This window comes from Hirundo rustica, chromosome 17, assembly GCF_015227805.2.
Source record: "Hirundo rustica isolate bHirRus1 chromosome 17, bHirRus1.pri.v3, whole genome shotgun sequence".
Lineage (NCBI taxonomy): Eukaryota > Metazoa > Chordata > Aves > Passeriformes > Hirundinidae > Hirundo > Hirundo rustica.
Window position 1 is genome coordinate 7,116,040 of NC_053466.1, and position 21,486 is coordinate 7,137,525.

The 21,486-nt window shown below is 39.8% G+C and overlaps 1 protein-coding gene across 1 annotated transcript; it reads right to left on the reverse strand.

Moving 5' to 3' along the window:
* Nucleotides 1-1,050: 1,050 nt before the first annotated feature.
* DGCR8 (DGCR8 microprocessor complex subunit) lies at nucleotides 1,051-20,425 on the reverse strand. Its single transcript, XM_040080734.1, has 14 exons — nucleotides 20,295-20,425; nucleotides 13,709-14,708; nucleotides 13,119-13,281; nucleotides 11,873-12,015; nucleotides 10,920-11,202; nucleotides 9,233-9,430; nucleotides 8,792-8,893; nucleotides 8,151-8,249; nucleotides 7,671-7,753; nucleotides 6,484-6,584; nucleotides 5,955-6,061; nucleotides 5,627-5,754; nucleotides 5,222-5,335; nucleotides 1,051-4,895 (listed from the first exon to the last, which is right to left on the reverse strand). The coding sequence occupies exons 2-14, from the start codon at nucleotides 14,429-14,431 to the stop codon at nucleotides 4,812-4,814; spliced, it is 2,328 nt and encodes a 775-aa protein (XP_039936668.1). The 5' UTR covers nucleotides 14,432-14,708; nucleotides 20,295-20,425; the 3' UTR covers nucleotides 1,051-4,811.
* Between the last annotated feature and the right edge of the window lie 1,061 nt (nucleotides 20,426-21,486).

Here is a 21,486-nt window from a genome sequence, read left to right on the forward strand (position 1 = left end):
TGTGTTGGAAGGGACCTTAATGATCATCTCACAGCTACCCCTCCTGCCACGAGCAGGGACACTTTCCACTCACCCAGGTTGCTCAGAGCCCCATCCAGCCTGGTCTTGAACACTTCCAGGGATGCAGTTAGGCCAGATCCTGCTTTTCTCTTCATACATACATGAATATAGAGAGAGAGACAGACACCCAATTCCCAGAGCAGGTCATCTTGCTACAGGGACCTGGACCTACCTGTCAGTACTTCATCATGCTCTGTCCTCCTGTCAAAACAGTGCCGTGTTATTTTTACTAAGCAAGTCAAGATTAACCCTTCCATAAAGTCATTTACTTGCTAAATCTTCATTAGGAAGTAAAACTCCGTCTAATAAAAATGCTACACTTTCCACAGCTGAAGTCAGCCTTACTCTCAGACTGCAGCATCACTGACAAGACAATAAAGGCTCAAAGTTTAAAGCTGAGGTGACTTTGCTTGAGCCAGGCCCTCAGCACTGAGAGCTGACACCAGCACCTCACACTGCACTGCCAGTGCCTCTCCTGGGGGGGAAAGACAAACCTGGCTTGAGAGCTCTACAGGGTGCTCTCCAGTCAGGACTCACTGAGCCAGAGGCTCAGCAGCCACCATAAATGGACTGCTCCACACTACAGAACAGACAGCAATGCTGTTAGCAGTGAGCATCTTAAATCTCAACTGACTACTAATACGTATTTAATATGGCCTAACAACAAAGTTCTGCTACAGCCCATGGCTGTGCTCATACCACAACTCTCCAGTGTTAGGTATCAAAACCAGCACTTCAGGCTTTAACATTTCCAGCCTTACCATGGTTTAAGTAAAAATACAAATCCTAATTAAAAAAAAAGTAACTTAATTTCATTCCAAGTATTTAACCATGTGGACATTCAATTCCTCACCAAAAAAGTGATTCAGTATTTCCATAACCAATGAAGCTGCACTGATCTATTTTCTCTTTAGAAATAGCTAGAGGACCTGAAGGAGTTCCTTTCTCTAGATATGATTAAGCTATCGTAATACCGATCACACTGGCACATTTTATAATATCAAACTTTATTGCTCGAAACTAATCGTCTGAAAAATACACATGTAGTACTCAAAGACCGAACACAGAGGATTACATGATTGTGCAGAAAAAAAAGCAAGCAGAGGCTCAGTGAAAATGAGGCTTTATAGTTGTACCAATTGAGCACTGGCACCAAGCAACTGCACCCAACACAACTCAAAGAGCAACCATTGTTACCTGCTGGGGCAAGAAGGATGAACTTTGTTTCGTTTTCCCACCTTCTCAGATATACATTGGAATACTGTCATTGATAATTTTATTTGGTTAATAACAGCATGGCTTCTTGCACTTCACATTTCTTCCCAAGGAAAGTTAGGAGGCTATCACTTCCTGAATTTCATTCCAGAACCAAAGTACAGTTTAGTGAATTAATAAGATAAATCATGATGCTTTTATATACTTGGACGTTACAAATATATTTGTATAAAGCCTAACAGCATCACAGGAGAATGGAAGTTTACACACAACAGTTAAGTTTATGCATAATAGTCTTTCCAAAGTTCTGAGTACCCAACTAATTCATCAGTTTTGTCTAATAAATATGTTAAAAAAAGCTGATGACTTGTGTTTCAGTAGGTAGCATCTGACTAGTCACTGGAAGTCACAGTAAGTTTTCCGTCAGTACCATGAAGATTTGAATGCACACGAATTTAATCCTTAAAGTCAATATACCACACTTTTGTCAAGAAGCACATAATAGGCAAAGCAAAAACTGTCTAATCCCCAAAGGATGGAACAGTTCTTAAAAATACACTCCATCCCTATAAAAATACCCATCTTCCCCTGGATATAGAAGGGATAAATAACAAGTATCAGTGACAAAAGCAGCAGTTTTATGCATTCGTACAATCAGATCTAAACCTTTACAGCCGATTACCTAGAAAACACACAAGAGTTACAAGACAAGTTTAGGATACATCTTGAATCACACTGTAAGTGTTCATGCAGAAGCTGAAGTTTAATGCAATGATCTATCCTCTATCACAGCAGCTCGTGCTTATGTGCAAATGCAAGACTGTTACACTCCAAACAATAGTAAACATTAAAACACAAGAATACTTCACAATGACATAAACAGCAGTTACGTTGTTTGTTCCAGCAGTTATTGCGCTATTTTCTGGACATCTCTCCAGTTAAAGGCTGCAGCAAGGTCTAATACCATCTTTTTATGTCTGTTTTGTTTAGAATGCATAATATACGTTCTAGGCTTTGGTTCACAATGAAATCTCTGGATGTTTTAATTAAGGGCAACGGTCACCTTGTGATTCTGATAGTGGCAGACTGAGGTAATACAGCAATCCTCTTAAAATTAATGAAAACAAATTGGTAAGTGAGGCATCTATGGATATTCTGCAGGTGACCTGCAAATGCATTGACATTCTTATTTCAGAAAAATAAAAAGATCTACAAGGGTGATTTGTCTTTTACAGTGCCATCCAAGTACAGATTTTTCTGCTGAAAACACAAGCTGAAATAAAACCTATCTAAGAGTAATACATTTAGGCATAGAAGATAAAGCCCTGTCTTTATGAAAACAAATGTCCCAATAAAAACAATGAAAAGAGACAAACAGTGATCACTGCTTGTCACTACTGCACCAATATTATATATACCCTTCAAAAGATGGAGATTTATTAAAGCTATACAAAAAAAAGCAGAGGCAGTGTTTTTTTGTGGGTTTTTTGTTTTTTTTTTTTTTTTTAGACAGGCCACTTCATTAAATAGCAGTTTATATATTGTCTTCCAACTACCCGTATCCTGTTGTAACAGGATTACAACTCAAGGAACTAAAAAGCTAAATATAATAATAAAAAAATGGGTGGATTCATATTTGCAGAGACCTCCAAGTATATCATTTAAACACAGAAACAGGTAAGACTCCATGACTCCTCCTGTTTAACCTCAAACATTAAATGCAACACATTAGAGAACATCAGTTTGAAATATAAATTAAAATCCACATATTTCCAAAGTAACGTGTGATGTTAAAAGGAGGTCTTACAATACTGATGCCAACATTTTTAAAATCCAGTAGGCACTAAATTCAATATACTGCAGCACTCTCTACGTAACATGGTAAATTAAAAAACAAAACCACAACAAAATCCGAATAAAACAACAAAAAACCAAAACAAAGCAAACTCAAGCCCCCAGATCGCTGTGAATGTAAGTACCAGGAGCTGCAGCAGGTAAGAGAACTGACCTTTCATTACCAACAGGAGCAGGAGTGTAAAAACGGAGCAGTGCAGCTCCTGGATAAGCCACTGCAGCCCTGCCACCAGCTTGGCTTTCGCTCTCTGCTTTAAGACCAAACCAAGAAACAGCTGCAAGAGAAGAGTTCCTGCAGTCAGCCAGTGAACCCCGTGCGAAGAACGAAACCCCGAAGCAGGGCTTTCACACAGCCACGCCGTTCCTTCTGTGCTTGGCTTAATAAAGCCTCAGGTGACACAGTGAGTACTGCCTGTTTGCCAGGATTGTATTTCAGAGTAGTTGCATATTTGTGGTTTTCTTATTTATGAGTATAACCGGTTATGGTCTCATCCTACTTATTACTCTATGTCATATTCCAAATCTACATTCTAATTTTCATTGCAGAAGTTACACACTTTCTTTAAAAACTAAAAATGTAATTAAAAAAGTAAAAACAAAAACTTCTTTAAAAAAACCTAAATTGCTGCAGTCAGACTTAAGGGTTGTGTAGATTTTTTTATGCTAAAGTCTTTGCTTTATGGTGCAAATTAATTAAGACTTAACTGATCAAGTCAGATGCAATCTGACACCAAACAAATGAGAAATTGTTTATTGCTGGGAAAAGGGAGTGGAAAGTCATTGGCAAAATATTTTGAGACTATCAACCATCATCAGCTGCATTTTGGCTCCAAGCTTTGAGAACAGCCTTTCACATTACAGTTTTTATTTTAATCATATAAGTGGGGCCATATTTTCACTGATCTGTAAACTAACACAGGCTCTTTTAATTTAAAATAAACCCCAGTAATTTTGAATCTCCAACCTGTTACTCTTAACACTACCAGGTATTCTTGTTCTTTTCAAGTAATAAAATCTGCACCCTCTAATCTCAAATAACTAAGCCTGGCAGGAGACAAGAAACAAAACAAAAAGAAACAGCGTTACTGGCCTAATCCTATGGCATTAGAAACATTGCTCATCACTTTCCTGTATTTGTCACCAAAGTGTCTCATCAGTGCATATTATTATGTGCTGAAATGCAACAAAACTTTTCACAAAAATAGTTTTAGGCATGTTCATACAAGAAGATGTACATATATTTCTTTTATATATACATATATATGAATGTGTATATATATAATATCAGCTTCAACCTGTACATAGATATTCTGAATTTCATACTTAAAATACATCCATTTCGAACAACATGGATGGCTTCCCAGGAAAAAGTGCTTGATTGGTTTTATCCTGTGTGAACATGCCTGTCCTCTGTGCATTTGCCCCAGTAGAGATCTTTATGATCAATTCTTTAAACGTACATATCTCAGAGGTATTAAACAAGGAAAAAAAAAAAAAACACCAAAGGAAAAGAAACTAGGAAAAAGTAATATTGCCCTGATGATGCAAAAAGAACAATGCATAACTGAAGCAGCTTGGATTTTAAAAGTTATCTTGCATTCTGCAGCAAACAATTTTTAAATAATTGTTGAAATTCTAGTTCCTCCATTTGTGTTATTGCTCCCCACTTGCATGTTTTCTCATTAAACATCAACAGTACAGAGAGGTTCACTGCCAGGCTGAGCAGATTCCACTACTGTCATCTTGGGTTTCTTCCGGGTTTCCTCCTAAAAAATACAAAACAACCCCCACCACACAGTCACAAAGAGAACAGAATCATGTAACAGTTAAAATTCTGAACCATTTTAGCCAAACTTGTGTCAAGTTGTTGCAAGAGGCTAATTAGGGCTAAGGTTAAAAATAAATGTACAAAAGTAGGTACAAACAAGTTTAAAAGACAGGATGACAATCTTCCCAGGAGACCCCCAATCAAATTTTGAAGAGCTCTCTTTACCTAAAATACTGTGTAAAATAAGCAAAAAGCTCCTGATCATTGGCACACGTGACCCATGACATTCCTGCTGTTTGTAAACACACAAGAATATATACTCACTCTCTCCTGTGCCAGTTTTTTCATTTCTTCCTGTAACTTGTTCAGGATGTGCAGATTTGGCTTGTTCTTTTTGGCATACTGCTGAAGTTCTATCACACTTCTATCAGAGGTTTCCTATTCAACACAATCATAAGCAACAACTGACTAACTTTTTTAATTAAAAAAAATTAACATACATGGAGCAGTTTAGTCTCTAGTTAACTTCCTTAAGTATGAACATCTACTTCTGTGAGTTAGTTAAATAGGTTATTAAATTGTGACATAGGAGATGCAAGATTAACACAATTATTACTGTCAATGAAATCCAGACACCTTAAAGTTTTGTTGTAACTTAATTTACAAAGCCAGAAAAACCTAAAAAGCAAAACTCCAGTCGTGGGATAGGTTAAACAAAAGCCTGCTCACCTGTTTAACCAGCTTGCTATTCTCTCTGCCATACATTCGCAAGAGAGAGCCCCAGTTTTTCACATGTGGATGCAGTAGCTGAAGGATTTTCTGAGAAGCCAGTTGCTTCCCCACTCTTTTATTTTTGCCTGTAAAAATAACCATGGAAGTGTGTCAATACCAGTACATGATGTAATGACAGGCACAGATACTCAAAACTGAGACACCAGAGAAGAGCAGCACAAGCACACCAGCTCGGTGGCTGAACAAGCACCCTCAGAACAGAGAGCAGAGGAGAACAGAAGAGAGGAAGAGGAGATTCAGAGGTCACAGCCATTACTGTACTTACACCAGCCTCGCACTGTGTGCTTGCCACAAGTCATGACATATTCACTCTTCTGATTTTTCCCAGGAATCACTTCAAACTTTATGGATGTATCACCCATTCCGTGGTTTCTTAAGCACAAACACAGTGAAGATCACATACTTAGTAAAACCACAGACAAGTGAAGTGGCTGCAGTGATCATCTTGGACAGTCATTGCAATGAAATCAGATATATCAGTAACAAATGTCAAAACGTTAATTAACAAAGACATTTTTTTAGATCAGTAACTTCAGTCAAGCAAAAAAGCAACCCCGCATGAGAGAAAACAAAACACATTTGTCCAACAACTACATCCTGATCTCCCAAGAGGCACAAAGAGCAAATATGAATGGAAGAGGAGTTGGCATTAAGCAGGTCAGCCCCCAGCAGGTGTCAGAGCCCCAGGAGCTCAGCAGCTCAGGCAGGGTCACTGACAAACCCCAGCAAGAGCAGACAGCGGGTCCTGAGCCAACGCCTCACACCTCACACGGGTCCTCAGGCCGCAGCCTCACCTTTTAAGGCACTCATGGAGAATCTGATATGGAGACAAGAGTCCAGCTTTACTGGTGAGTTCATATACCCGTGAGTCCTCAATACTGATATGGTTAAAATACTGCAAAGGAATTGAAGAGGGTTACTGTGCTTCGTGCAAATAAAACCCTAATATCATCCTTAACCCTAATTTCTCCTTTGCTACATTAAACCAATTCTGTTGCTCAGTGCTTAGTACTTTAAAAAGTGCTTTTAAATCCATAATGGGTTAAAAGCAACATCACTAAAACTGTCACATCTAATCAAACATTTGCAGACAGAATTTTTAACTCCAATCTTCCATTATTCAATATGTACATAAAAACGACAATTTTATAAATTCTTTATCATCATTTGTCCCTCAGGACAAGGTTATTTTGCCTAATTATGAAACTCTAGTTACCAAAATGCTGTGGTTTAATAAAAGAGAACAGAACAGCTATTGGCTCATTTGGGATTTTATTTTAAAAGAATGGAAAAAATTGCCTGCATTTCCTCAATGACCATTTCAGTAGTGCATGGCATACAACAGAGTTCTAGGTTACAGCAAGGGTACAAACAACTCCTTCTGTATATTACTTCATTTTAGAAAACATTCCTTTCAGGCTGACCACTGATTTTTCCTTTACTCCTTACTCATGGCATCAATGAGCTATTTAATTCTCCCAGTACCTGAGAATATAGCACAATATAACTCTCCTCTTAAAGAAAATTTTTCCTTTGATTTGTTTTTAAACCCCTAATGGGTTAACATTGATATTAAAAACACCTCAGAAGCCTGAGCACTTTTACTTCTCATTTGGTGTCCTAAGATGATCACAACAACACCAAAGAGCATCTAGGTCTGAGCATTTCCTGGCACCAAGCAGAGGATTCTGGAAGGCAGGGCAGTACAGGCAGCCTGGCACCTTGGGGTATCTCAGGGGCTCAGTAAGTGACCTGCTGGTCAGTAAGGAACCAGTCCTTTGCCTCAGAGCCAACCTTCTGATCTATCCCAGTAGAAAAAAAAGAGTGTTTTCTTTGCCCTAAGCTCTCAATGGAGGATTTTACACTTCCATTTGTCTGAGAAAATAATCTTACTAATGTTCAGTAACATTTCTGATATTAAATGTGCAATGTTTAAAAAACAAACTCAGATAATGCCAGCCAGGAAGCATGAGCTCAGTACCTCAAGTTCTTGACTGTCTTTGGGCTTCTCCTCAGAGGTCTGTTTAACAAAGTCAGGAATAAGGATTTCCAGTGTAGCTCGAGCTGCAGAAAGTGATTAAACATCTTGATTAGGTTTATTTTAAACAAAAACATCTCTAGAAATTGTCAGGCATTTTCTTCTAGTAAGAAATTTATTCACTTATACTCTTCAAGGGAAAAAAAAATCTACTAGTTCAGCTTGATAATTTAAGCCTCATAATTCATTAAAATAAGAAGAAACTACTTCTTTAAAGTGCCTACAAAAGTAAAAATATTCACAGTCTCATTTTACAAGTGACATAGAACCTTTAAGACCTAAAATTAAAGAGTTATTATCACCCCCTAGTTTGTACAGCCAAACCCCTGTACTGAATCACTACGGCCCTCAGAACCCCAGAAAGGAAGAAAAAGCAAACAGAAACAATCCAGCAGTTGGTACTGAGAAAGAAAAAAACTTTACCAGCTTTATTCTTGGCAAGTTTTTTGCTGCTGGCAGTTCCTGCCCCATAAGTTACTCCATCAATAATCACTGAGGCTCCAAAAGGTTCACTTGGGTTCTCTGGAAATGGAGGGGGAAAAAAAGAAAGCTTTTTGGAACTCATCATGTACATGAACATCACCACTATCAAGATGTGTTTTCTTCACCTCAGCTTCAAGAAGGATGAAAATGGTTTATTCTTCACAAAGACTGAAAAACTATTTTTCCATTTACAGACTTACCACCATATACTTAATTCTTCCATATAAAGAACTTACAGATTTTAAAAGACCACTGGTAATCTGCCAGAACTCAAATATTAATTCCCATTTTTTTGGATCACGGTGTGAATGTAAGAGCTACACATTGTGATACTGAAATTTCAGTTATGTTGTGTAGTGCATATACAGAATAGCCTCATTTTGAATAATTATAGGGTACCCTCAAAAAAACCCCCAAACAAACAGCAAAGGGAAGAATTAATGGAACATACATTATACCATTTAGGGGAAAAAAAACCCAAATTAACCTGATTCCAGTCATGATTTTCATATAAGCAACATTTCTGGATTCTTGATTAAGCATTAAGACCAGGATAGAATTGTTTAAGGAAACAGACTTACCACATTCAAAGAAATTGTAAACAGGGCGAACCTTTAGGACTCGTTGCATATATTCATGCAAGATGCAAACTTCAGACTTCCCATTGGGATTAATGACAAACTCTGCCAAAAGACAGGAAGGAGGGAAGAAGCTCATTAGCTCCAGTCCTTGAAAGATAATTTCTGCTACAAACAAATCAATACTGAGCAACACTCAGCAGTAGCAAGAGCTGAAGGTAATCATTACTTACCAGAACTGCAACCTTAAATAAAAATATTTTTGCTTAGAAATCAGTCTTTTGAACAGGAAGTATATTTTGACAGTATTTTTCCTTTCCTATGTAATATGCAAAGGGTCGAAGAAGACACAACACTAGATCAGGAACTAAGGGGACTTTTTACAGGATTGTTTTTATTTTCAGTCAAGCTCAGGGCTGCAGTTAGCCCCCTGGACCAGCTAACCTTTCTTTATAGGTGCATCCTGCACAGACAGGGTGATGAGTTTCTGGTTGGCCGGCAGGATGGGCCGCTCGGACTCCGCCTGCTTCCGCTTCATCTCCCGGTTGAATTGGCGTCGCTCGGCCCAGGTCCGGAATTTTTTTACAGTCACTTGTTCGAAGTCAAAACGCTTTTCAAGATAGCGTCTAAAATCTTCCAGATCTGAGAAACACAGCCCAGTTACTCTCTCTGCTTCACCACTGAACAAGCATTAAGTTCTCTATTTCCACTGTTTTAAATGTGCTATAATTATTTTCTTAGACTAGGAGCAAAAGGTTAAGATGCCGTTTTGGACTGTCAGAAGTAATTTTAAGTTTTTCTACTACAGGATCAAATGCAAAATGTTTGTGCAAACCAGAAAACAAAATAAAACAAAACACCATTTTATTCTGTCACTTGATGATTTTACTAATCCTTAACCAGCATTAATACCCAACACAATTTGCAACAAAACAGCAGTAATTGTTCTGCTTCACCATCTAATCCTTCCCTTTACCTGAAGCAAGGCACACAGCGTGTACAGCAGCTGTGCTTTCAGCCTCAGTTCCCTGAAGCCAAACCCAACTGTTGCTGCCTACTTATTATGCAGTGTACCATGAAACAGTGCACAGTGATGTCCCATGAACTCCATGGGTATCTGCAGCCTCTGTGCAGAATTTAATACGTGAAATTCACATACAAAGTACTAAAAGATTGCCCCCTTGTAGCAGAGCTGCTTCTCCTTTATAGGATAGTCTGCAAATATAATCAGCAAAAATAAAGATGTAAACAAACAAAAGCAAGCTGCTGGTATTGTTTCCCTCCACAAGGAATTCCAAATGCAAGTCACACTTATACTTGCTCTTTTTCAGTAATACAGAACAGATCCTATTTAAAGAGAGAGATAGACAGGTGAACTTCATGTAGAAAAAGAAGTGTTTACTGGCTTTAATTTTACTGCTGAATATTGATGATTTGGGTTTGGTTTGTGTTTTTTTCCCCCCCCCCATCTTTTGGCATTGTTTTTGGACTGGACACGACACACGTAACAACAAGAACAAGTTTTATGTCTGAGCACTACAAAGTCAAATGGCAGCCTACAATCCATACCAATATTCTGAGCAGCAAAAATTTACATGGATGGGATTCTCAAGCATGCAGATGTGGTAAGTAACACATGAGCTTCCTCTCCAAGTTCCTCTCCACAGGGTGATGATTTTGGCATGATGTCTTTAGATAACTTTTTGTGTAGTTGCATAAATAAAATAATGAAGCATCACACCCCCCGTATGAGTGTAATTATATTTGCATGACGTAGTCTGCTAGACTTGTGCAAATACAGAAATATACTTTAACTATTTATCTTCAGAGATCATCCTGAAAATAGATATAACTCAGCCAATACAGAGTGCATATAAAAGCCTACTTGAAGAAGTCACACCAACACATTTGACAACAGCAAATGCACACACTGACATAACTGATTCTTATATTGAGATAAAGTCTATAGGACTAAACTACCAAAATGTTCACTTTTTTGTCTAAAACCTTTCCATGTGGACTCTCAGGGCTTCAGCAAAGATTATAATTGAGTAGCCAAGTCTGAAATAAAATTTCCCAAATGCCATTACCCCAACTCAAGTCAAGAAAAGACTCCACTTCCCATACATACCTACAGACTCATCTTTACATACTTCAACTTTGGCCTTGACTTGTCCCAAAGCTCCTTGTGCTGCATCTCCCCCAGAGGGGTCTTTGTCATCTAAAGGCCCAGAATCAGCAGCGGTGGAATCTGGTTCTTCTGTTTGGCAGTCCAGTTCTGAGGATTTATCTAGGTGCTTTACAGGTGATACTTCCCCATTTGGGGTTATGTCATTGTTCTGTTCCCTTTCCTCATTTTCCTTCATTTTTTTGTAATGAAAGCAGGGAATGCTACTAAGGGGAGGATCATGTTTCTGCAAATACAAAATAAAGAAGGTTTCAGTATCTCAAGGTCACCAAAAGCAAAACTCAAACCCAAAAGATGCAAGCAAGATGGAAACCATTTGTACAGAGTCTAGGCTCAAGCTCCTCTTCCATCAGCAAAGTCATTTTACTCAAGAGCTGAGCAGGGGCACTCCTGGGGGATCTTCACACTGCGTGACACTGACACAAACCTGCTGGTTCAGATCCAGACTACAGTTCAGTTACATGCAAATACTGCACATCTTCATAAAATCCACTGAGCTTTCCTGGGGCATAAGCCCATGACATTAAATCCAATTTCTGTAGATTCCCCGGGTTCAAGAATGTAAATGTGGACCATAAACCACAGCTCAAACTAATTTATAGCTACAAATAAATGATCTCTAGATGTATCTCACGGTGCAATAAACTCCCAATTTTGCAGCCATACTATAAAAGTGAAGGCACCAAACAGGATCATGTCATTCACTTTAACTGCCCAAAACAAAGCACCTAAGAAAAATTGTATTAGATTTTCAGAAACAAAAGAATTTCTTTTTCAAGGATCTTAATTCAAACACAGGAAACAAGCCTGCCAAAGCAGAAAAATATTCAACTGCTTGCAGGAATGTATCTAATTCTTTCATCTTAGTAAGTATTTAAGTAATTGACAGCTCTCACCCTTATGCTTCCTGTTCCCAAAAAATAAGGTCTAGACCAGGTAACAACTCTAGATTCTCTGTGCAGATATACAGGAATGCCCGAGTTATGGAATGTCATGATCCATCCATCCGGCAAAGGTTCTGTAGGAGGGCGGCCACGACCTTTAAAGCAAATAATGGCTTTAAACTTGGATAGACTGCTACGAAGAACAGAAATAAAATCCAGGGTTTTATTTAATGCTTTTTCTGTCCCAAAGAATGAAATGGCACCGAAACAAGATGAGCTACGTTTGGCAGAGAGATGTTGTTTCAATAACAAGGTATATGCCTCTAACCCAGACTAAAGCCTGCAAAATTACAGATTCCATGACATTCTCAACTAAAGGCAAGAGTAGCAATAGTTTTTATATAGATTGATTTGTTTGTTTCATCATTGAATTCTCTTTTCATACTTATCACAAGCACCACTGGAAAGTATTTACTGGAAAAGTCATACTTCAGAAACAACTTCATTCTCTATTAAAAATTTTTCATTTGACACTCAGGAATAAATTTACATCGAAACACCACCAAGAGTCACAGACCCAAACAGCCACGAAAGAGCTCAGGTGTAAGCCAAGGTCTGCTGTCTCTCTAAATCACAAACCAGACTATTCATCTTTGCTGGAAGCTTCCTGGCAATCCTCTGTTACTATACAATTTTGGAGCAAAAAGTTATTTGGCTTTTTATTTCAGAATACAGTGAAGCTGTAAAATACTCCTCTAGTATGTGTTTAAATTTTAATTCTAATTCAGAGTATTATCCATTACATTCTTCTGGATGGGTTTGTGTTCTCAGCTCTTCTTTATTAGTAGCTTCTGACACAATGAAATTGGATAAATTAAGCCACTGACTTTTCTAGTTATTATTTTTAACCTCGATTACATTTACGGAGACCTCACACAGGGCAATTTCAACAGCAGAAGTCATGTAACTGAAGCAGGAAAAAGGGCAGAATGTCCAGAGACAAAAACCCCAGATCACCCTCACTCACCTCCCCACCACTGAGGTAACAACATTCTTCATTATTTTCCACAATCCACACACTAAAATATATTATTACATACAACGGATCAAAAGCAAAAATCAACTTCACTGTGTAAGAACATGAAAAATCACATTCCACAGTAAGAAGCCTCCCAACAATAAAATTCTCCAACACATCACATGAATTGCTGTCCCACACTTTGCAGGACCTACAGTTATTAAATGCACATTAACTTACTCTTCAGCACAGTTTTAATTTTGGTCATCATTGGCTGCACGCTTGTCTCTCCATCAGACTGGTGATCACTTTCACCACCGTATTTCTCATTATCTAGTCTCCTTGTTTTGGGTGCTCGAAGACCCTCTTCCAGCAGAGCATCCACATCATTATCAAAGTCATCCTGAAACAGACTTCATCAGACACTATCCTTCTGGGCCTACCAACCTCCCTTTTCCCTTGCAAAGACAAAGCAGACATTTTTGATATGCACTTCCATACAGAGAGAAACTAGAAATTCCCAATGACTCCAGTAAAAAGACTGAAAAATAAGAAAATAAGTTTGTGAGAACTAGAATCTACATGATAAAATGAACTGCAGTTGCTTGAAAAGAATTTTAAATGCTGTTTTTACAGAAAACTATAGAAGCTGCAACACAACTCCGAAGTTTGACTAAAAGTTTACAGAGGTTCTCAGCCAAAGCTCTGTCTCTGAAAATTCTGCGATTTTGACTCACGTACTGCACACTTCTAGAAGAGATTATTTCTTTGCATATTTTTTCTAGCCACTTGGAAACCTCTTACCCGCAAAGACCTGTGGATCTACTTACCTCATATGAGAAATTCAAGGTTTCTTCATCCACTTTATCTCTTTGAACGATTGCTTTAGATGTGAACCCTCCTCCTTCTTCATCTATTTCCATCAAATTGTCGGTAAAGTCTTCTAGCTCATCCAGAACTGCAAATTCCACTCTCTTTTCCTGATCAATATCATTTTCATCATCCTTCTTGTCATCACTTTCACCCCCTATCCCTACAGCTTTACCATTACTACCACCGAAAGGACAAACATGCAAATCCCCATTGACATTATTAATACCAAACTCTGCATCTGCCTTATAATCCTGCTCAACTCCAGTGTACAGAACTTTCCTATCTTTGCTTTTGCAGCTTTCTGTAAAGCTCACGCTAATCTTCACATCCTTCAGTAACTTAAGATCTGGGGTGAACTTTCGGACTGACGGTGCGTGACGAGCGGTTCTGGGGCTTTGGTCACTACAGTTGGGGTCTATGATGAGACGACTTTTGTAGCAGGCAGATCCCTTTGTGAGCAGCTGTGTTCTGCAGAGACTGTGCGTGTCCCCAGCAGGGGTATCTGACTGTCCATCACCACCAGAGCCAACGTCCATTACCTCTGCGTCACTGGACGTTTGCAGGGGAGGTGGTGGAGGCTGTTCGTTGGGCGGCAGAGGTGGGCGACAAGGGTGATTCTCCACATTCATTTCTCTTGCAGGTTCTTTAGGGAGGGGTGGTACATTTTCATAGCTCTCCATTTTTAAAACTACTGTTTTAAAAACAACAATGCCTTAATAAATGTTTATCTCTATATTCCTAACATGCGTAAGTCCATCAGGATTGGTTTATCATGTTCTATTCAATATGCAACACTGATGATTCAGTTAAGCTGACTACATTGTTCTTTTCATTAATGTAGACAGCTTTCAGAATCACTGTCTCAATTATTGGAAATCACAATGCATTCAGCTTAAATAGCTGAAGACTAAGAGTGCATCTTCACTGGACAAGCTGGTCTCCTTTTCTTCTTTCAACCTACAAGAGCAAACAAACAAACAAAAAAAATTGTCACAGGAAAAAAATGGAAATAGTATCCTAGCCAGAAAGAAAACATGTCACCCCTTCCAGCACGAAATTTCAAGTAGAAGAGTGACACTTCTAGTGAGAAAAGCAGGGTACCCAGATACCATCTGGAAGGAGGCTGAAACTAGAGCAGTCTGTATACCAGCACAAGAATTTACTAATTACTAATTTACCTTTATGATTAGTTGACTCTTTCTGTTTGGTCAGCGGGAAGAGCATTAAGCATGACAAACAAAAACCTGCATTTTGGGGAAGTTCTCCCATAATCTGAAACGACCTGGTATTCAAGCCATACTTACCCACACAGCAGAAAGGATAATTAGCTTACAGTTTAAGACAATCTGCAAAACCAACAAAATTTTGAAGTCTATAGACATGGCTTTATAGAAGTTATCAGCTATTTCTGACATCTCACAAATTACTAAGATGTCACAGAAAATTACTCTCTAGATAACCAGATATTAGACATTCGATCTTGCATTTTGCACTACTATGGAACTACTTAATCAGGTTGAGATACATAGCATTAAAGCTCAAATTAATTTTGGAAAGTATTTAGAAGCCCGTGCTTTAGGGAATTTAACCTGGGAAAAGTACTCAATTTCTCTAGGAAATTTTACAGGTGATAGGGAGTATTTGTTTAAGGTTTATTTTTCATATTAGGTGGTTCTTTCTACCACATCTATGATGTCTTCTTCAATTTTACTTTTGTCATCTGTGGAGGACCATAAGCATCTGGGGAAAAAGTAGGATCATTTCTTACCTGTTTACTTTGGTTTCTCCAAGTCCCTCCATGCCAGCCCAAACTAGGCTTAAATGCTCCTAGGAGCTAGAAATGAAGCACTGTCACTCTGCCCCAGGCAGCCAGCTGGCTGAATCTGCTCTGTTCAAAGTATCCCCAGCTGGCAGAGAAAATCTTCCCAAGTATCTTGGAAAGACAAGCTCCAAGATCTCACATGTTGCTGTATAACACTGAAGGCAACAGGGCAGAAGGTCTGGGTTGTCATGAGGGACCAGGAGGAACCAAGAGTAATTCTCTCATGGATCTCTACAGCCCAGGCAGAACAAACCAACAGCAATATCCAAACACCACCTGGGGCAAGGCACAAAGCTGGGAATCAGAAGTTATAATGGCATCAATTAAAATTCAGCAATATACAGAAGTTACCTACCTGGAAGCTGGAAGAAAGCATAATATATAACAGAGCAAACTCTAATATGGCAACAAAGCAAGTTTTGCTGGGGCAGCAGAGGAATTTGTATTTTGTGGTGGTTTTCTGATATGTGTGGGGTTTTCAAACCTACTCAAAATTGTGACACATCCAACATGCTGATTTTGACATGCAATATAAAATTACTAAGGAAAAAAACTGGTAAGTATTCTAAAACAATCCCATCTTCTCTGATACCAACACATTAATCCTCAGATTGAAAAATGGCTCATTCACCAGTAAGACCAGCAATTCTATATATCTAAATCCATTTCATCCTACAATATGAATGACCTCGGCAATGAGCAATTCCTTCAGCTTTCAACAGGTTCTGAAACATGCAATGTAGAGAACACCCATGGAAATATATTTATCTAATAAATTCCCTCATCTTCATATTAAAAAATGCAAAATAAAAAAGTTAAAAATTTAAATTCTTCACAGTAAATCATTAGTGTCTTAATTCTAAACAAAAGAATCTAAAGTCACAGCATGAGTTCAGTAACTCCTGGAAACTAAATGCCTAACTCATCTAATTTTTCCAACTCAAAGAGTCTTCTAAAGACTCCTGAAAACAGCATACGGAATTAATTCACACAGAAATGGAATACTGAAATCCGCCTCCTAGAATTTGAAAGAGCAAAACCTTCCCTTGTGTTTGAGGAGCTCCATGGTCCAAAGAGAAAGTTATTTTTGACAAAGCTAAGACAATCATGACTGCCACTTCCAGATCCCTAATACACATCCTGCTCCTACGCTAAAGTATTTTAACACCAGTGTCAAAACATAGAACTTAACCTTTACCTGCCCAGCTTTGGTAGTGCACTGATACAAGCCTCTGCTCTTTACAGGAAAGTCGTCCTGTTATTCTGTTCAAGTACTGGTAATAATTATATTCTTGTTGTCTTCCCTTTCTTGCTGCCTGTGAAACGATGAATAGCTGAATGATGCACAGCAAATCACTGCCAGGGATTGTCTGCTCCTCAGCACACACACCGGGCCAGGAAAAGTACTGGACCAAGATGGCTTCAAATGAGCTTTTTCCATTTCTAGCCAGGAACCTGCCACATCCCTAGGGTAAGATAACAGCCTGGTAGTGATGCCAAAAAGGTTTTTGCTCTTTATACATTTTCCATTTATCTGCAGCTCTGTAGACTATTATTATGTAGTTATATAGCTCCTTAATTAACTCTAGTACTTTTCCTTCCTACCCTTTCTCTTAGGTTTTAGAACAATAAGCTGACCTTCTAAACACATTCCTGGAATATTGTTTAGTCTTATTCTAAGTAGGGGACCTACAGTAAGACATAATAAGTGGGCAGAAAACCCTTGGAGCAACTCCAAGGGGCTGACCCGGGGTGGGTTACTGAGGCAACTGAATCTCCTGTTGGATGAACCGGTTAGATTAATTAACCTTATAATAGAAGAAACCCAGTGCCAGGGGTGCTCATCCCTATCAGACACCTGGAAGCTTCCAAAGAAAGGTCTGTTACTAATCTAACACGGTTGCAAGGTTCTTTTCCTCTCTTTTGATTATAGGTAACAGTGGCTCTGCAGTTACAGTGGACTACAATACCTGCCTATAAGCCACAAAAAGCAAGGCAGAAGCAGAGGAACACAGGTCCAATTCCCATCTACTCCCCTGCCAGCTGACATTACAATATGCCCTTTATATCAGGGGCTGGGAAAAAACAACAAAACAACGCAACAAAACCACTGAGCTACCAGGTATTTGAAGAGACAGACAGAAGGGAGGAAAGGCGAACGGATGAGTTGGATGAGCCTGTGGTTACAAACCGCCAAATGAGCCCCATGTGAGGGAACATAACAGCCACACAGAGAAAGGCTCAGCATATCAAACTACATTGTAACATAAGTCGGTTTCCTATTGTGATTCTCCATTAAGTTACCCTGAAATAACAGATTTTATTCTCTAAGTCTCCACCAAGTTCCATTAACAGTTTCCATAAGGATTCCTTCCAAAGAGACAGAACTCCACTGGCAGCTGTACGAGGCAGTACAAACTTGAGTACACAGCTCACGTTCTGCAGATCACCAACACACAAAATTTCCACATATTTAACTGCTCACTCTTGTTTTAGCTGATCATTTTAAAAAGTTTCATGTAAACGAAACAGTACAGATATAGGGGGTGCATATAAATGTAATGTAGCAAACTGCATTGGTCCCAAAGAAAGCAGAGTAATCTTGGCCTGGTTGTCTTACAGAGGTCCTTCAAATGCAGAAAGGAAAAAACCAAAACTACTTTGTTTAATAAGTACCACTGCCCCTGCCCACAATCAGACAGAAAAGGGATAGGAGAGAAATACACAAAGAAAGGGTATCTTTTTTCAAGGAAGGAAAGAAACAGAATCTTAATATCTGTAACCAGCATCAGCCAAACTCAAAGATAAATTCCCTTCAGTTCCAGCAGGACAGCAGTCACTTTTGAAAAGAAGCTGTGTCAGAGGCTGCTTACTTCACATTCAGTAGACCACAAAAGTGGCCTTTTCTGCTAACCAAATACAAAGTCCTCCTCCTCATCCTCCAGCCCCCAAAGGCAACTTGGGTGCTGATCCATTAACCCATGTAAAAGTAATTCCCCACTCAAAGTCATCTACCTTCTCTTCTTTATACCTAGTGTATAATGTCTGTTCAACACATAGAACTTGAGTAATCAATCCTATTTATCATGACTGCTTAAAAAAAAAAAAAAAAACCAAACAAACCCAAAGCAAAACCTGAACAGACTGAATTTATTTTTTTTAAGCCAGAACACGAAGTACCAAAAGAAAATATTCTTTAATACTACATGTAGGAACTCATCTCGTTATCAGCTTTAGAGCAGAAAGATTCTGAACAGAAGAACCACTTTGTCTAAGTCAGTCTTCAAGGACTGTTAAGAAAATGCAGCCAGAGCCCAACAATACATTATCAATGGCAAATAAAGACAAGGCTTGAGAGCTTCTCTACTTCATAACACTTCATTCCATTTCAGAAGGAACAGAGTACATAATTCTGGAAAGCCATCCTCAGAAACGGCAAAACAACAGTTGCTTTTAGAGCCTAAGCAGTTTTCTGGCAACATTTAGATGGTTTGATTAATTATGTAAGACAAGAAATTGATGTACAAAAGGCAAAAATCAGAGCCTTCCTTTCCCATCATATCTAAGTTTCCTGTAAAGAAAAACAGCAGACATAAGGAACCAAAATCCCTTTTCTTTCTCTAAAAGAGCAAAATAACCCTGATAATGAAAAGGAGCTACCCAAAAAGCCTAGCAATTCCTCATCTAGAATTAAAAATAGGAGCCCCCAAATTTAATTACACAAACAGACAGAACAACCTCTCAAATCACAAAACAAAAATAAAAGATCTAATTCCAAGATCTCTAACTTGCAACCTAACAGAATAAAGAAATTGACTGTCTTCTTCACCCAATTCCAGTTTATGGTCGAGCAACGCCTGGATATTCAGGTCTCGGTGGGCTAACAAACTTTGCAGACAAACCTGAAGCCTAAGGAAAGGAGGTACAAAAGAAGGAACTGTTTCCAACCAAAAAAAAAGATGAAGAAAACTAGGAGAATTAACCGTACAGAGGCTGAACGAGATAATTTACTAATAATAGAAAGAATACATGAAGAAGAATCCTGAGAGTTACAGAGATATCACATTATCTACAACGTGCCAGAACTAAAAAAGCCCCTGCGCGCCCGCACACACGTTGGTGCCTTTTCTTCCCAACTTTGCTGCGGAGCCGAGACACGCTCCTGTCCGCTGTACAAAGGGCCGAGTCCGGCGGGACCCCCGTGCCTCCCTCTGCCCAGACACCCGCGGGGCTGAGGAACCGCCGGAGCCGATCCTCCCCATCACCCCCGGACCAGGAGGGGCCCAGGGTACAGACATGGCGTTTCCTTCCCTTCCACAATCCTGAACGCAATCCCACGCCGAGGCGAGTAGGGAGGTGGCTGGGGGTGGGCGGGAAACTAAAAAAAAAAAAAAAAAAAACCACCAAAACAATCCCCCAAAACAGAAAGCAAGCAAAGAAAATCCTGCACGAAACAAAACAGAACACCAGCTCTGAGCGGAGGCCGCTCAGGCCGGGCGCAGGGGAAGCGCCGCACGGCAGCACCCGCCGCGCAGGGCAGCGCCTTCCAGCGATGGGATGTCGGTGCTCGGGGAGAGGCTCCTCTGGGCTCCGCGCCCGGGGGCCGCTCCGGGCAGGCGGCAGGAGCGCGGCGGGCCCGCTGGCGCCACGGCCTGCGGGGCGCAGGGGTTGGTGCCCGCGCAGGCTCGCCCTGCCCGTCGCCTCGCGGGGCCCGCACCCACCTGGGCCATCCCCGGCGGCCCCGCCGCTCCTGTGCCGGGGCTGCGGGTGAGGGCGAGTCCGGCCGCCTCACGATCGCCGTCCCACACTCCGCGCCGCCGCCATCTTTAAACGCCTGCGCTGGGCCCCTCCGGTCCCCGCGGGCGGGAGCACGGGCGCGCCGAGCCAATGGCACTCGCAGCGTCCGCCGTCACCGATTTGAAATGCCGGCTGCCATTGGCCCGTTCCCGTGCCCGTTCCCGCGCTCCGCCAATAGGCACGCGAGAGGCGCCCGCCCTCACAGCCCGGGCCATGGCGGGGCGGGCGGGTCCTTTGTGTGCCCGGGCAGCGCTCGGGCCTTTTCCCCCTATAACGGGCCGGCTACAAAAAAAGCCACTTTTCCCTGCAGACGTTGTTTTGTGTCTTTAAACATGAAAACTACAGCATTACTGCTTTAAGACTGATTTACCTAAAAAGTATAAATCAAAGTCGGGCCCTTTCTCTTGCTCTATGTACCAAGAAGTTCACAGAACAAGTCCCAAATCTGACTGCAGTGTTTAGACAGGATTCCTAAATAATTATTGAAAATAACCTACACAATTTATGTAAAATTACTTCTAAAGTGTAAATGAACATTTGCTGTCCTAATTTGCTCTATTGTTTTATAATTCGTGAGCGATACAAAGCTTTTATTGATACACTTATTTAGAGAGTTGGTTCTTTTGTCCTTCGCTAGTTTGAAATCAACATTAGACACAAAATATTGTGATAATATATCCTGGTTTTGTCACCAACAGTATGTTTGTGTTTGTTTCATGTGTAATTTCAGGACATGGGAATCTTTTTCTAGTACTTCACTGATCTCATATCTTTGAGGTCCCCAAGTACTGCTATGAAAGATATTTTTAAAAAACCTTTAAAACTTATTCAGAAGACCACTGTTAGGTCTTTCCATCTTTGTGTTTGTCCAACTTTTTATAAACAAAAGGATAATAATCCATTAACAAAACAACATTTTCATCAAAACAATGCTCAAATTGTGGTTAAATTTTTAAACCAGAAAGTTGATGTGACTTCTGGAGAATTAAATGTGATCTGCTCTGCTGTTTAATAAGGTGCAAAACTCACCTGAAATTTTTCATCACCTGGACTTCTGATGGAAGACTTGTCAAACATGTACAAAAATCTTCAACTTTTGAATTAGAAACATACAGG

Bases quoted from the DNA above. Each gene is read 5' to 3' on its own strand.
- DGCR8 (XM_040080734.1), bottom strand. From the start codon at position 14,431: ATGGAGAGCTATGAAAATGTACCACCCCTCCCTAAAGAACCTGCAAGA. The intron at 9,431-10,919 runs GTATGTATGGGA...TGTGTTTCTCAG, and splicing joins ATGTAAAGATGAGTCTGTAG to ATCTGGAAGATTTTAGACGC. The intron at 5,755-5,954 runs GTAAGTACAGTA...TTATTTTTACAG, and splicing joins GCACACAGTGCGAGGCTGGT to GCAAAAATAAAAGAGTGGGG.